This window comes from Numida meleagris, chromosome 5 (assembly GCF_002078875.1).
Source record: "Numida meleagris isolate 19003 breed g44 Domestic line chromosome 5, NumMel1.0, whole genome shotgun sequence".
Classification (NCBI taxonomy): Eukaryota; Metazoa; Chordata; class Aves; order Galliformes; family Numididae; genus Numida; species Numida meleagris.
Window position 1 is genome coordinate 7,109,697 of NC_034413.1, and position 12,857 is coordinate 7,122,553.

A 12,857-nucleotide genomic window follows, 5' to 3' on the forward strand; every position below is an offset into this window, starting at 1 on the left:
TCCTCCGTGTGGAAAAAATGACACCCACTGACATACATTGACCCTTTCTGAATGTTTATGTACATCAGACAGTGAGGTTGTGAAATTGTTGCAGTTCTGGCCTATGAAGCTCGAAGTTGCTGCAATTTTTTTTGATAGTCACCTGCCTGCAGGAAAGTGCCCATCTGCCTCAACAGGCATCACTGAGATTGATATTGGTAACCCTGTGTCTGCACAAATGGAACTGTAGCGTGTATCATACAAATTCTCTCCTGCTAGCAGCATAAGGAGGAGTCCCTTTAGGCTCCATTCATATTTTTTCCTTTTAGCATAACCTCTGCGGCTAAAGTTTAATCTTGGTTTCTACAATAACCGCTACTATTTGTGGTACTATGGTTCCCCTATCTGACTCATTCTGCATTAAAAAAGGACAAAATCCTTCAGTCAATAACTCTTGCATCAGGCTGAGTTGCTTGCTCTTGAGGCAGCTCTTCTTTTAGAAAGATAAGCAGTTTTGATCAAAGACTTCCACTAATGGAAAATCTATCATATTCCCTGAATGATGCATTCCAATAATAAAATACTTTGGCTTTTTAAAATGTGCATCATCTTTCCTGATCAAATTCTCTGACTTTCAGCCTCAGGACCTTGTTATGTTTTGTCTCCATGATAAATGAATCCCCAATACCAAGCATCTACTCTGTGTGCAGCGTCTGTCAGCCTCTATGACAAAGAAAATGAAACAGAATAAACCAGAAGTTAAAAGAAAGCCCCCATATGAATTTAAGACTGTCTCAATGTTTTTAAACAAAAGATGTTTGTGTCTTGCCTCAAAAATAAAACTGAATTCTTCCACCTTAAATCCTAAGGCAAAAGAATCTTCAAGGTCAAGCATTGTGGGTCAGATTCAAAGACAAAGAGCCCTTAACAGTCCCCCCCCACTTCTCCAAAGAAAAAAAAACAGGACCCAACTAAAGTCAAGTTTCCCCACATCCTTCCTACTCAGAGATATACCTTATAGGGATGATTGAAGAACTTCTACACACATGCACAAGGGCAAACCCTTCCCATATGCAGCTTTAAAACGACAAATTACGCCTCTAAAGTTCTTTCACAGTTATAACATAGATTCACAGCATTTTTAGTTAAGCAATTAGAGTGTTAGTAGATAAGCATGGTGAATTTCTATCAAAGTTAGAGGAAGCCATGCTAGTGACCAAGGAGATGAATACACACAGCATTTTGCCAGCTGACAAACAATGAATATTTATCAACATGGTGTTGCTGATGCTTAACACCAGGGGAAAAAAATGTGTTTCAGGAATTCCTGGAAAACACAAGAAAAAGGAAACATCTTCTGGTCTAATCCTGAGATTATTATTCATCTTTTGGATGCAGCAACAGACCTTTGACAGAACATAGGAGCTCTAGCACTAGAACAAAGCATGAAGCTGGACCAAAAACATACCCATGTAGACCAGTGTGCTGTATTATACCTTCAACAAAATGCTCAGAACAGACACAAGGAAAACAAAATGGCTCTGCAATTGCAGCCGACCCTGAAACAGATGTAGACTCATTCTTGCTGAGGACAGTGCAACAACACAGAAATACAATATTACATGGGAGAAACAAGTAAAATTAGCAATGCTGGTCAATCTTAACAGTGGCAAAGGGAGAGAGGGAAAATTAAGTCACATTGCTATTCCAAGCTGACCCATGGTTTTGAACATGATCACTTGTCCAGTCCCACCCATACACCACTGCAGAAATACATTGCTTAGGTCAAGACACAGCCATGTCTTTTGGCTTTTGTCTCCTTACAGAAAAATTGCCCAGGCCTCTTTGCCATAAATATTCAAAAAGGTTTCTTTTATTAGGGAAGTAACAAATCAGCATCAGTTCATCAATGCTCAAGAGTAAACAATGAAATTTAGTTGTCCAGTATCTAGATATCTGAAATTTTAGTCATAGCTTTCTTTGTGTACATCCATATTCCAATAGGCTCAATGCAAGTAAAGTTAATATCTTGCACATACAAACATACATATGCATCTCAATATGAATTACTTTGTATTAATCAGCCCATACAGAGACCCTGCAGCAAAAGACACTTCCAATAGTCATGCACATTTTTTACGACCAGTTAAGGCCAGAGAAGAGGGGTAGGGGACAAAATAGAGATGTGAGCAGAGAAGACAAGCAAGCGAAATCATTGATCAAAGATTGGTTATTGTCTCCCAGTTCTTCAAGTCAAAAGTTAAAGTTTAAGAGAAAAGTCTACTGCTTAGCTGAAGACAGCTTCTAGAAGTGTTTTTAAACAGGGGTGGCTGGGCAATAAGACATAGCTGTTGAAGAAAAAAAATCAAGAAGTTACAGAGGACTTTTGAAACAAGTAGACTAATATGTCCTCATCTGATAAAGACGGGCTTACCTAGGCTACCCTGCTGGCAAATGCTTTCTTGTTGGTGATGGTTTGTTAAAACAGTTGCTACTATTCAGATTTGCCCCTTGAGAAGTCTGACTGGTGATTGCACTTTAAAGCAGAGATACCATAGATGCCTGGATTCTAACATACTTACTACACATTCCTAGCTGGCATGAAAGTTGCTATAGCATGTGAGTTGATATACAAACAAAATTATAGAATCCTATCTTCTTCTATGACAGTAAAAGTAATTAGGTCTCCCTCTGTGGAGAGAGGATGCAGGGAGAGTAAAGCCCTTTAACTCTGGTACAGCATTTTTCTGTGTGTAGACTTTGTTTTCAGACACATTCTTAATTAAGAAAATCTGTCAGGTACTAACATGTTAGGTATCAGACATAATTTGAAGGTCAACTCTAACAAACACTATTAATGAAATCAAATCATACTCTAAGAATCTAAACAAAAACTGTCTAGAAGAGCTGCATTTTATAATAAAAAGAGAAAATAAGGTCACTTCAAAAAGTAAAATAGTCGAATGTATAATCAAGTTTCAAGTATATTGAATATTTTGTATGGAAATTTACAAAGTCCCTAGATGTATTCATATCAGTTTAACATAGTTCAATATATTAGAGTAGAAAATCCATTCAAATGACCAGGTAGCTATGGCTGACCACATTCTGAATGTCAATTCATTGACTCAATGAACTATTGGTATTTTCACTTTAGGCAAGCCATTAAAGAAAAACAAGATTATTACTTAATTACTTCCTCAGCTGCAGGTATAAGTATGATAATCTTATGAACCAAGTACAGTATGTATTTTCTGCATTTACTTTCTTAGCTACACATGATATACTTAAGTCCTAAAGGAACAAATTTTAATACAGAAACTATGCAATTAAATGTAATTTGCAACTAGAAAGCAGAAAAAAATAGTCAAAATGCATGTGAGGATTTTTGGGAGTTGCAGGAGAACAGTAAGGGGTGTAAGCATGTGACATTCCACAGTAATGAGGCAGGCTGGCTGGGTGCCTGTCAGCCACTAGAACTGCACCCTGCAAGAATTCAGCTGCAAATCTTTGTTTCCTTTATCTCTTTCATATCTCTGCAAGTCTCAAGGGAAAAGGCAAAGACTTTGTCTTTCAGCTGGAGTTCTTTCATCCAAGAATGTTCTTCATCCAAGGCCAAAGGTTCACCGTATCCTAAAAGGGCCTTTGGATCTGCATGTTCAGTCATCTTCATCCAAATGTATTTCTTTGGGAGCATTATTCGGTCCTTGTGGTTGATCCTAAAAGAACACCGATAAAAACTATCTTCATTCCTTCAAATACAATCTTCAATGGCTTTATCTTTAGGACCACTGTATGAGAGCATTGTATCAAAGGTGCAAAATGGTAAATTACTTATTTCAGTTAAAACCACGGCACACTGAATCACTTCTACAGTTTTGGATTTTGGTCAGTGTATTAGATATAAAGCCTTCCAAGATGAAACGGACTTTCTGGAAAGCCACACAAATGAACACAATATTTTTGTTGTGCTGGCAGTGTAGTTTAAAAAATGCATAGCTAGTGTTTTTTCATGTGCTAAAAATTATGAAATATGACCCTACATACATGCTACCGTACTATAAAAGATTTTGAACATAGAAATCTAGAATATGAGGAGGTTCCTGTATCCACTTAAGTTGTTTTATAACAAGATACAAGCACTCTTTCCTCAGTGAGATAAAAAGACAGTTATGGTGCCTGAGAATTTACAACATGAAGTAAAAAACTCTCCAATTGCAGTCAGTGATTACATGCACAAAAAAAAGTGTCATATTCACCCACCAGTATTCTACACCTAGCTTGCTTACACTTTCTTCCATTCCACATTTCTCTAAGTAAAGTCTTCCCATTCTTTCTTTGCTCATTTCATCCCCTTCTCCCCAACCCTCCCTGAGCTAAACATTTACTTATTCCTTTCTTCCATCTGTCCAAATACCTTATTTCCTTTCACTCTTCAGGTAGCCTCTCCCTGCAATACCTACCCTTCTCCAGAAGTCCCACTGATTTTAGTCTTCATCTTTCTCCTTCTGCATCACCCTAAGCTATTTCCACCTCCCCAGTCTCTACCAGCTCTTGGCCTCCCTCCCCTTCCGACCTGCCATTTCACCATCCTGCCAAACATCTGATTCAGATGAACTATTTCTGGAACAAGGGGGTAATCCTGCCTCGCTCTAACAGTACAGCATAGAAAAACTAGAAGGAAGCGGATCTTCAGCATCACTTAGAAAGAAAACCACAATGCAAATCCTTCTCTGCAAGCAGGGCTGCCAATTCTTGTTATTTCATTACAAATAAATGAAATAATTTTATTGCTACTATAACTGCTGCTTCTGAAATAAATGTCTTTTTTTGTTTTTTTTTAATAAACACCTCAAAAGGAAGTTTCAAGGTCTGATGGACAGAAGACAAGCATGAAACATGATCCTGTCTCAGCTTAGTGAATCACAGATGAGAAAGGCTATAATTCAACCCTAATAATTTATAGTATTATGATTTTTTAAGCTAACAGTGAAACTGTTAGTATTCAGACTCACAGCTTTTTAGGGACAGACATAACCTGATCTGAATGAAAGTGCACAACAGCAGCATGCCTAACTTAAACTGCACAGGGCGAGCAGTACTGACTGGATGGTTTGAAGATTAGAGAAAGGAAAGAAAAAAGGACAGCTGCTTTCAAACAGTCACATGAATGTTATAAAAGCATCACTCATTATCCTGAAGTTGTAAACACAGAGAGTAATATTTCCTATAGTTTCTACTCAATTTTGGATGGAAATGACCAGAAGTGACAAACGCTTGGCAGTTTGCAGATTTCTGGTCAGGGAGAAACAGAGGAAAACATCAGCTTTTCTCCTCAGTCTGAGATAGTTCTTCCTCTCAAAAGCCATTTCTTGATCTCACTTTAGAAGTGGTTGTCCCCGTTGTAGGAAATGGACAGATCAGGTAAAGGATACTAATGAGGATTAGTTTTTTCTGAGATGGAATAAATCAATACCGTCCTTAACGGACCTTAAAGTGATGCGATTCGGAAGGAAAAGGGTTGCAGTTTTTGGTGTTGTTTTATAACTCAGCTTCCAGATTTTTTTTTTTAATTTCTGTTTCATGCATTCTAGAATTAATATAGTTAAATTATCTCCCTGATTCTTCTATGGTTCTATTTATTTTCAGTTTAAGAGTAGAAAGGATTAAAATGACTGCAGAGAGTTTCTTGTTTGCTTTCCAACATAAATGACACCTCCCTGCCCCCACCTATGCTCCCATAACTGGGTAAATTACTTAGAGGAAATACTCCTCTATCGGTTTTGTGCTGAGGTGAATTTAAAGACAATGAGGGGGGCAAAAATCAAATCCTTCATAACATCAACTTTTTAAAAGATGTTAACAGGGCATATATGGCTCAAAGAGAAGTTTCCTATTGACTCTCTTCTGCCTTCAAGGCTTGATGAAAGCAGATCCGACTTTAAATCTGATAAGACCTGGATGGGATTTGGCTTGTACAAAACTCTAGGCTTCAAAGTTTAGTAATTCTTTGAAGTGTCCTCTATTCTTTAGCTTTTTTTGTATGTGTAAACTAGATTTCTGTACTCTAGTCAATAAATAATTCTAGCTGAAAGGGGATAGTGACTTAAGGTATCACTTACCTTCTTGTAAATGTTGACATCAAACTTGTTTTGTCATCACAAGAAGTGTAAAATAAAAAAATTAAGGCAGATAACCTATAGACTGCAGCTGACCGACTGAAGGCAAAATGGGAGCGACCTCGCAGGTGAAAAATTTCAGGCCTATCAGATATTGAACCTCACATATTCTATAATTAGGGATCATTTTCTGGATGCTCAGGCCTTCCCAGATCTATGAACAGCTCTAAGATATTGTGGTCTGTCCTGGCACCTGACGGTAAGCAGATCTTATCTCTCTCCTGCTGACTCCTCCTGAAAAATGCAATACAAGAACATTGTCAAGGAGTGAACCTGGTGCTGGTTCAGTGTTTTCTCTGCAGTGGTGAAAAACTGTGGAATACCATGAAGTGCTTAGAAGCATTCACAAACAATTTTCTCAGTGCTCAGTTCTCAGCACTAAAGCTAGCTGTGGGTCAAGTCAATGCCAAGACAAATCTAAGCTTTGCAGCTGTTGAAATGCTTAAGCCATATCAGATCTTAAAGTGATGTCATAGCAATGCAGTTATTGCTTGCCTGCCACGGGATCTGCTGATGGCAGTTGAAGTTCTTATTCATCAAGGGGCCCAAATAATTGAAACAATCCATCTGCTCTATGCACTCTCTTGCTGTCTCTACTGTGATTTCTTATAGCCTTGTGATATTTGCCAGTGATGTCATACTTAATCAAGCAGTTGGTGGCCTGTTTGATCTCTGGAGAGCCACAGTGCTCTCCTGTGATGCTGCATAGGTAACTAAAATAATCCACCTGTTCCAGGCCTTTCCCTTGAAAAACCCAAAGGGACAAGATATTTGGCAGTGACTGTCATAACTGATCAAGCAATTGCCAGACTCATGCATATTTCCTGAAAGCTGCTGCTGTTTTTCATCATGAATTCCAGATAATTGAAATAATTGTCCTGCTCTAGGGCCCTGCTTTGACTCCAGCACTTTCTGCAATGGGACATTTGCCTATTGTCATCTTTCTTTAAGAGCGCTGCTGCAGGAAGAGGCTTTGATTATTTTTTCACAAGATGTCATAATACCGCAAAGGAAAGTGACATTATTCTCTTAGTTTGTGTGACTGGATTTCCAGACACTTCTGCTCTCTGTGCTCACACCGTGACTCACAGCAGATGCATTACGACGCGTCAGTCTCGGTGGCAGAAAGGTGCAGGGAGAGGAGTGAGGGAAAGCATGCGAGAGTACAGTAACCAGGTTGATAGTGGGAGTCCTACTACCGTTCTTGTATAATTAGCACCAATTAATTTAAACACTCCAGAGCTCTCTTTGTTAAAGGGACATATAGTAAGCTTTATTTCAGCAGATACAGAGACTACAAATATTTTACAGCAGACCTAGTACTCTGCCTTAGACTCTTCACCGCGTACAGTTAAAGGACACACTTGCCTGTTGATTGATATAAAGATTTTAGAATAGTCCAACTAAGCGTACTAGCCATAAAAAGCCTTTGTGTGTTCATCTGCTATTGTGGGAATAGGGGCATAGATCTTACTTGTAGTCAGATTATATTGCTCAATTTTATTTGAGAAGTACAGAAATACCACATTCACCCACTAGATTACATCCCACTCCTGAATTTACTGTCTTCATCTCAAGGATGGATGTTCAGTTGTGTTCATTACTCTGCTTAGCATCTGAGCAGGTCACAGACTGACTGGCAGTGATTGTAAGAGTCTGGCATATCTGCAATAATCTTCCAAGTGTCAGTCAGAGCTTCCCAGCACTTTCATTAAAATCTAACATTTCTGCTGCAGTACTTTTTTTTTAGGACTTTGATATTTTGCCCTATACAAAGCCCAGGACATAGAATAACATTCTTTTATTTTTAAGAGACCTCTTCTCAGATAGTACCCACCTCTAATAACATCCAACTTTTCTGAAGCCTAAGCTTTTCTTTATATGTACTTTTTTCAGCTCCTTATCTTCACACAGCACCAAAATGAGTAAGGAGAAACACTGATTTTAAAGGGGGAAAGCTGCCAAATCTTACGCAGGTACAGTTAGGAATGATATGAATGACATTAGAGTTACAATTATCTGCTCACACCATTATTATTTTTTTAGATATTTGGTTGAAAATGAAACAAATTTATAAGCAAGCAAATCTGTTAAGAAGATGATTGTTTACAAGGAAACTACATGATGGAAGAACTACATTTTCCTTAACTGTCATCAAAGCTTGTTTGATACAAGTTTTTGTTAGAATATTGAAAACAAAAACCCCACAACCTTTCTAGTAAATGGCTCTAGATTAGAAAGAGTGTTAGTATAAAGACATACGAACTCAAGTCTTGATACTCAGATGAAATGTTTGTCAAAAATACAAGGACAGGCGGTCACTTGAAGGCCTCTTACCAAGAAAGTTGCTAGGGCTTGTCCTGCTCTCCCCTATGGGGATTTCTAACCTTTGAGTTACGTTCTGACCTTGGTCGTAGTGGAATTGTAGCACCTGCAGCCCAACTATTTCAGCATTACACACAGGATTTCTCCTCTAAACTGTGAAATGTCTTTTAATTATAAGAAATTAACCTGAGAGTAGAGTTGAACCTTACCTTTTTGGGGATAGCTTATGTAGGAAGACTTGATTCACTACTTATTATTGTTTGTCAATGAATGACTATTAGAGGATGACAGAGGACACTGTTGCATGTGTGCACTCAACAGGGGGTGTGGGGGCAAGGAGAGAATCAGCCTTTTCTTGAAACTTTTTTTTTTTAAATAAAAAAAACATATACAAGTGACGATTGAAGGTAAAGAAATTCAGAAGAGTGAGTTTATTTACAGATAATTTCCCCTGGTTAACAAAAGAAAAGAGCACCACAGCTTTTTGTCATCAATTAGATGTAGTTATGCATGATTAATTATGGTGGCGTGCCAACAAGAAGTCAGACAACACAATATAAATGAGGGAGAAAGTATTCCTATAGCCTGACAATGTTATTGTTAAAAAATAGTAAATGCTTGCATGGCACACTTGTGGGAGGAAATCATTCTTCATTTAGTCAGTTGAAAACCTGGAGTCCAATTCTAATCCTGATTTAAAACCAAGAAGACTAAATAAAGCAAGGTTATGTGAATAGAGGAGGTATTGCAGACTTAATCACCTACCATTTAAATCTGGTCAGACAGGTTTGCTCATGAGCATAACACCAGGAAGTAACAGTTGGGGTTGTGTGGGGGGGGAGAGGGGTCAATAAGAGCTTGAACACAGCAGTACAATTAAGAGTAGAAAACCTAGATTTCTTTATCATGTTATATGGTTTTAGTAACACAATCTACCACTGTAACTATAATTTTTATATCATACTTTGTGTAGTCACTAATCTGATTGCTTCCAGTGCCAGCTATTCTAGGAGGTAGAGTTGTCACCTGGGATACTGTGACTCAGTGGAAATAAACCTGTGCTTTACTTGTGGGTTGCTATTTGACCCATCATTGAGAAAAAGGTAAACAGACTTCATTCACTTTGGAATAGTATTTTTCCTTAAAATCACTTTTAATCAGATAATTACTACCCCCCTTGTTCCATAGATTGCTCTATTTGGGCAGACTAATTTGTTTGTGAACAGTAAATGGGAGCAAGATTTGCAGCTTTGTAGGCATTTCAAATACCGTGCATGCAATACATAGTGTCTTTCCCCAGTCCTCTCCATTTTACCTAATAAGCTAGAAATACATATACAGTCTTGAAGGCCAAGAGCTTCTGGAGTAAACAGCACTCAGTGTTCTAATGGTTGTCACTAATGAAGTCAGCATACCTCTTTGCCAGCAAGAGAGGCTTGGACAGATTCTGAAACTGCTGCTTCCTCCTCCAAAGGAAGAGCAAGACTTGGAAATTAATAAGAAAAGTTGTGCCAAAGAACATCTCAGAGATGCACCTTTTCATTCGAGAGCTGGAATTGGGTTAGGTGAAAATTGTGTCACAAGGGAATACTGTGTTATAAGTTCCCAACAATTGCTTTTTTCAAGTTATGGCTATTCATTCCAAGACTGAAAGTTGATTTTTGGCTTGGAGTGGGTTATGGGTGTCTGTTTGTTTTTAAATAAAAAACATTAAACCCGTCTCTCCATACTCAGATATGTTTCTTTTCCCCAACAGGAAGAACTCAAGATGCAGTTAAACTGTAGTGATTAGAGCGATGACAACAGAAGTGGACTGTGGAAAAAAATATATCATTTTTCTTAAGTAGAGAAATCTTGTTTGTGTGCAGCTTGCACACACAAACCTCCCCTGAGACACTAATTTAAAGCCTGAAACTGTCTCATCTCCTGATGTTGTTTAATCTTCTTATGAAATTACAGGGAAATTGCTAATGGTCACATTTAGAGTAGACTTATCAATATGGCAAATCAAACACAGCAAGTTAAGATACATATTTCAATACAGAACTATACCTCTAGAATTGATCATTAAAAGGTAAGCAGTTAACTGCATGAAAATTTAGAGGGGAGAGAGAGAGAAGTAGGGTAATGAGACTGTTTTTGAACAAACTTAGTGGATAAGAATTGAAACAAATATAAAAAAAAATGTTGAAAACCACTATGCCAAAAGAATGAAAATCCCAATTCCTGGATTTTAGCTTAGTATAAAATATATTAGAAATGAACTTTAAAACTAGGTTTTCCTGTATTTCAAATTGCATTTCTTTTTTTTTTTTTTTTGCCCCTACAAAGAAAGGCTTTTTTTTTTAAAACCAATGGTTTTGTCTAACTGTACAGCTCTTTTAATGGCTAACGCATCTTTCCTTTAAAATCTCTTTGCGTTGCTACAGAACTTAGATACTATTCATCTATTCACCGTATCCTGCCTTCTGCTTAGGCAGCAAACGCTATTCCTAGACAATGGTTATCTTGAGTAGCTATAGCATCATTAACTTGTCTCAAATGCCCCATTTTTGAAGATTGTTCTTGTTAGGAACAATTTTGGAAAAGTACAGAAGAGCTAGAAAGGGCTGAGTGTTTTAGATTAGACTATTATAGTAAAATTGAGCATCACAATCAATTTCTCTGGTATCTAAACTGATTTACTGCATCCTAGTTCTTCTCTGTTAAAAAAGGTCTGGTAATAAATACGCATACACATCAGAAATTTTGTAGTAGTGCTAGACTTCCTGTGTCCCTTTAGTTGAATTTGTAATTCAGATCGCATAATTCAATAGAAAAATTAAAAAATGCCTCTACCTCAACATCTCAGAAATATATTGATAAGATCATGGAATCATAGAATCCTTAGAGTTGGAAGGGACCTTTAAAGGTCATCTAGTCCAACTCCCCTGCAATGAACAGGGACACAACAGCTAGATCAGGTTGCCCAGGGCCTGGTCCAGCCTTGCCTTGAAAGTCTCCAGGGATGTGTCATTCACCACGTCTCTCGGCAACCTGTTCCAGTGCCAGCATCTCTCAGATGTCCAGCATCTCTCACTGAATCTAGTAATTACTAGTGGAGGTGATGTTGAGATAATCCTTATTTGTTTCTGAGGTAGGTTAGCAAAAAATAAAGAGACGATGATTGTGGGATTCCTTCTAAGATAACACAGCTATCTGTCCCTTCCAACCCAAGCCATTCTATGATTCCAATGCCTCCTATTCCATAGAAACTACAACAAATGTAAAGAGCACAATAACGCTCTTTGACAGAGCAAATTCTCAGCTACAAAACAGTATTTTCCAGCACAGTCACCACCATTAGCTATGCAATTTCACCAACGATGAACAAGAACCTGCATGCAGAGCTTGTAGAAAAATCTGCATGGTTGTCTAAAATGTGGCTTGTCTTTCCCATCACTGTCAATCACTGCTGAAATGCACCACCCACCACTTCACTGTGCTCACATTCACTGTTTGGTTTCCATAAACATTCAGCAAGCATCGATGAATATCAGTGGGTGCCTTTTTTTCCACATGGAGGAATTCAGTGACACACTTTTGCTTCATATGCACTTCCATGTCAGATGCAGTTTTGTCAGACTGCCCCTCTGCTGCCACCTGTTGCACAGCAACAACATGTAACAGAATATTTGCAGGAAGTTTCAACCTCTACTGCCATACCACCAACATCCACTTTTGATGTCATGGGCCAATATAGTAAAATAGGAAGCATTACTTTTGGAGCAGCACTCATACCAACACTCATTCAACTACATAGCCAGATCCACAACCTTCTCTTACTGCGAAACCCAGAGCAATTTGTGCAACACTCAGCTTTGTCCATGAACTGCGATGCCACCCATTGGCCCACCAAGTCCTTGTCAATTTCCAGCAGTTACACAAACCAGCAGCACTACATATGTGTCCAGTTTCTTGAATGTTCTACTCCACTGACTCTTTGGAATGCAGGGTCACCAGAGGGGAGTGACAACCACCATCCGGATCAATCCTCTTCCCTCTCTCCCCTGCTGATTTTTGGATGTTTTATCACCTCAAAAAGTGATATTTTTTACCCCAGAAGTTGTAGTGACTTTTTAAAAAATGGATAATGACACTCTCTATTGGCTAATATTGTATTGATACAATTAATTACCATCTCATATTGATGATAAACTGTTTAGATAAACCCTTTGTGTTCAAAGGTTTTTTTTTGTTTGTTTGTTTTTAAGTAGAAAAGGTGTTTTGATAGTAGCTGTCAGGAAGGGGCTGCTCAAAATCAAGTGTTGATTGTGCACAGAGAAAAGGAAACAAAACACATTTGAACTGTTAGATTAATTTTGTCCTGATACT

General features: G+C 38.1%; 1 protein-coding gene across 4 annotated transcripts in view; it reads right to left on the minus strand.

The window, feature by feature from the left end:
* The window catches only part of ATRNL1 (attractin like 1), a 432,638-nt gene that overhangs the window by 82,476 nt on the left and 337,305 nt on the right, over positions 1 to 12,857 (minus strand). Inside the window, exon 28 of one of the 4 annotated variants that reach the window (XM_021399848.1) lies at positions 1,816 to 3,698. The exons of the other annotated variants lie outside the window; for them this stretch is intronic. Coding sequence (XP_021255523.1) covers positions 3,639 to 3,698 — 60 coding nt within the window. The 3' untranslated portion in view covers positions 1,816 to 3,638. Of the gene's footprint in view, positions 1 to 1,815; positions 3,699 to 12,857 lie in introns of those variants that run through there. 4 annotated transcript variants of the gene reach the window in all.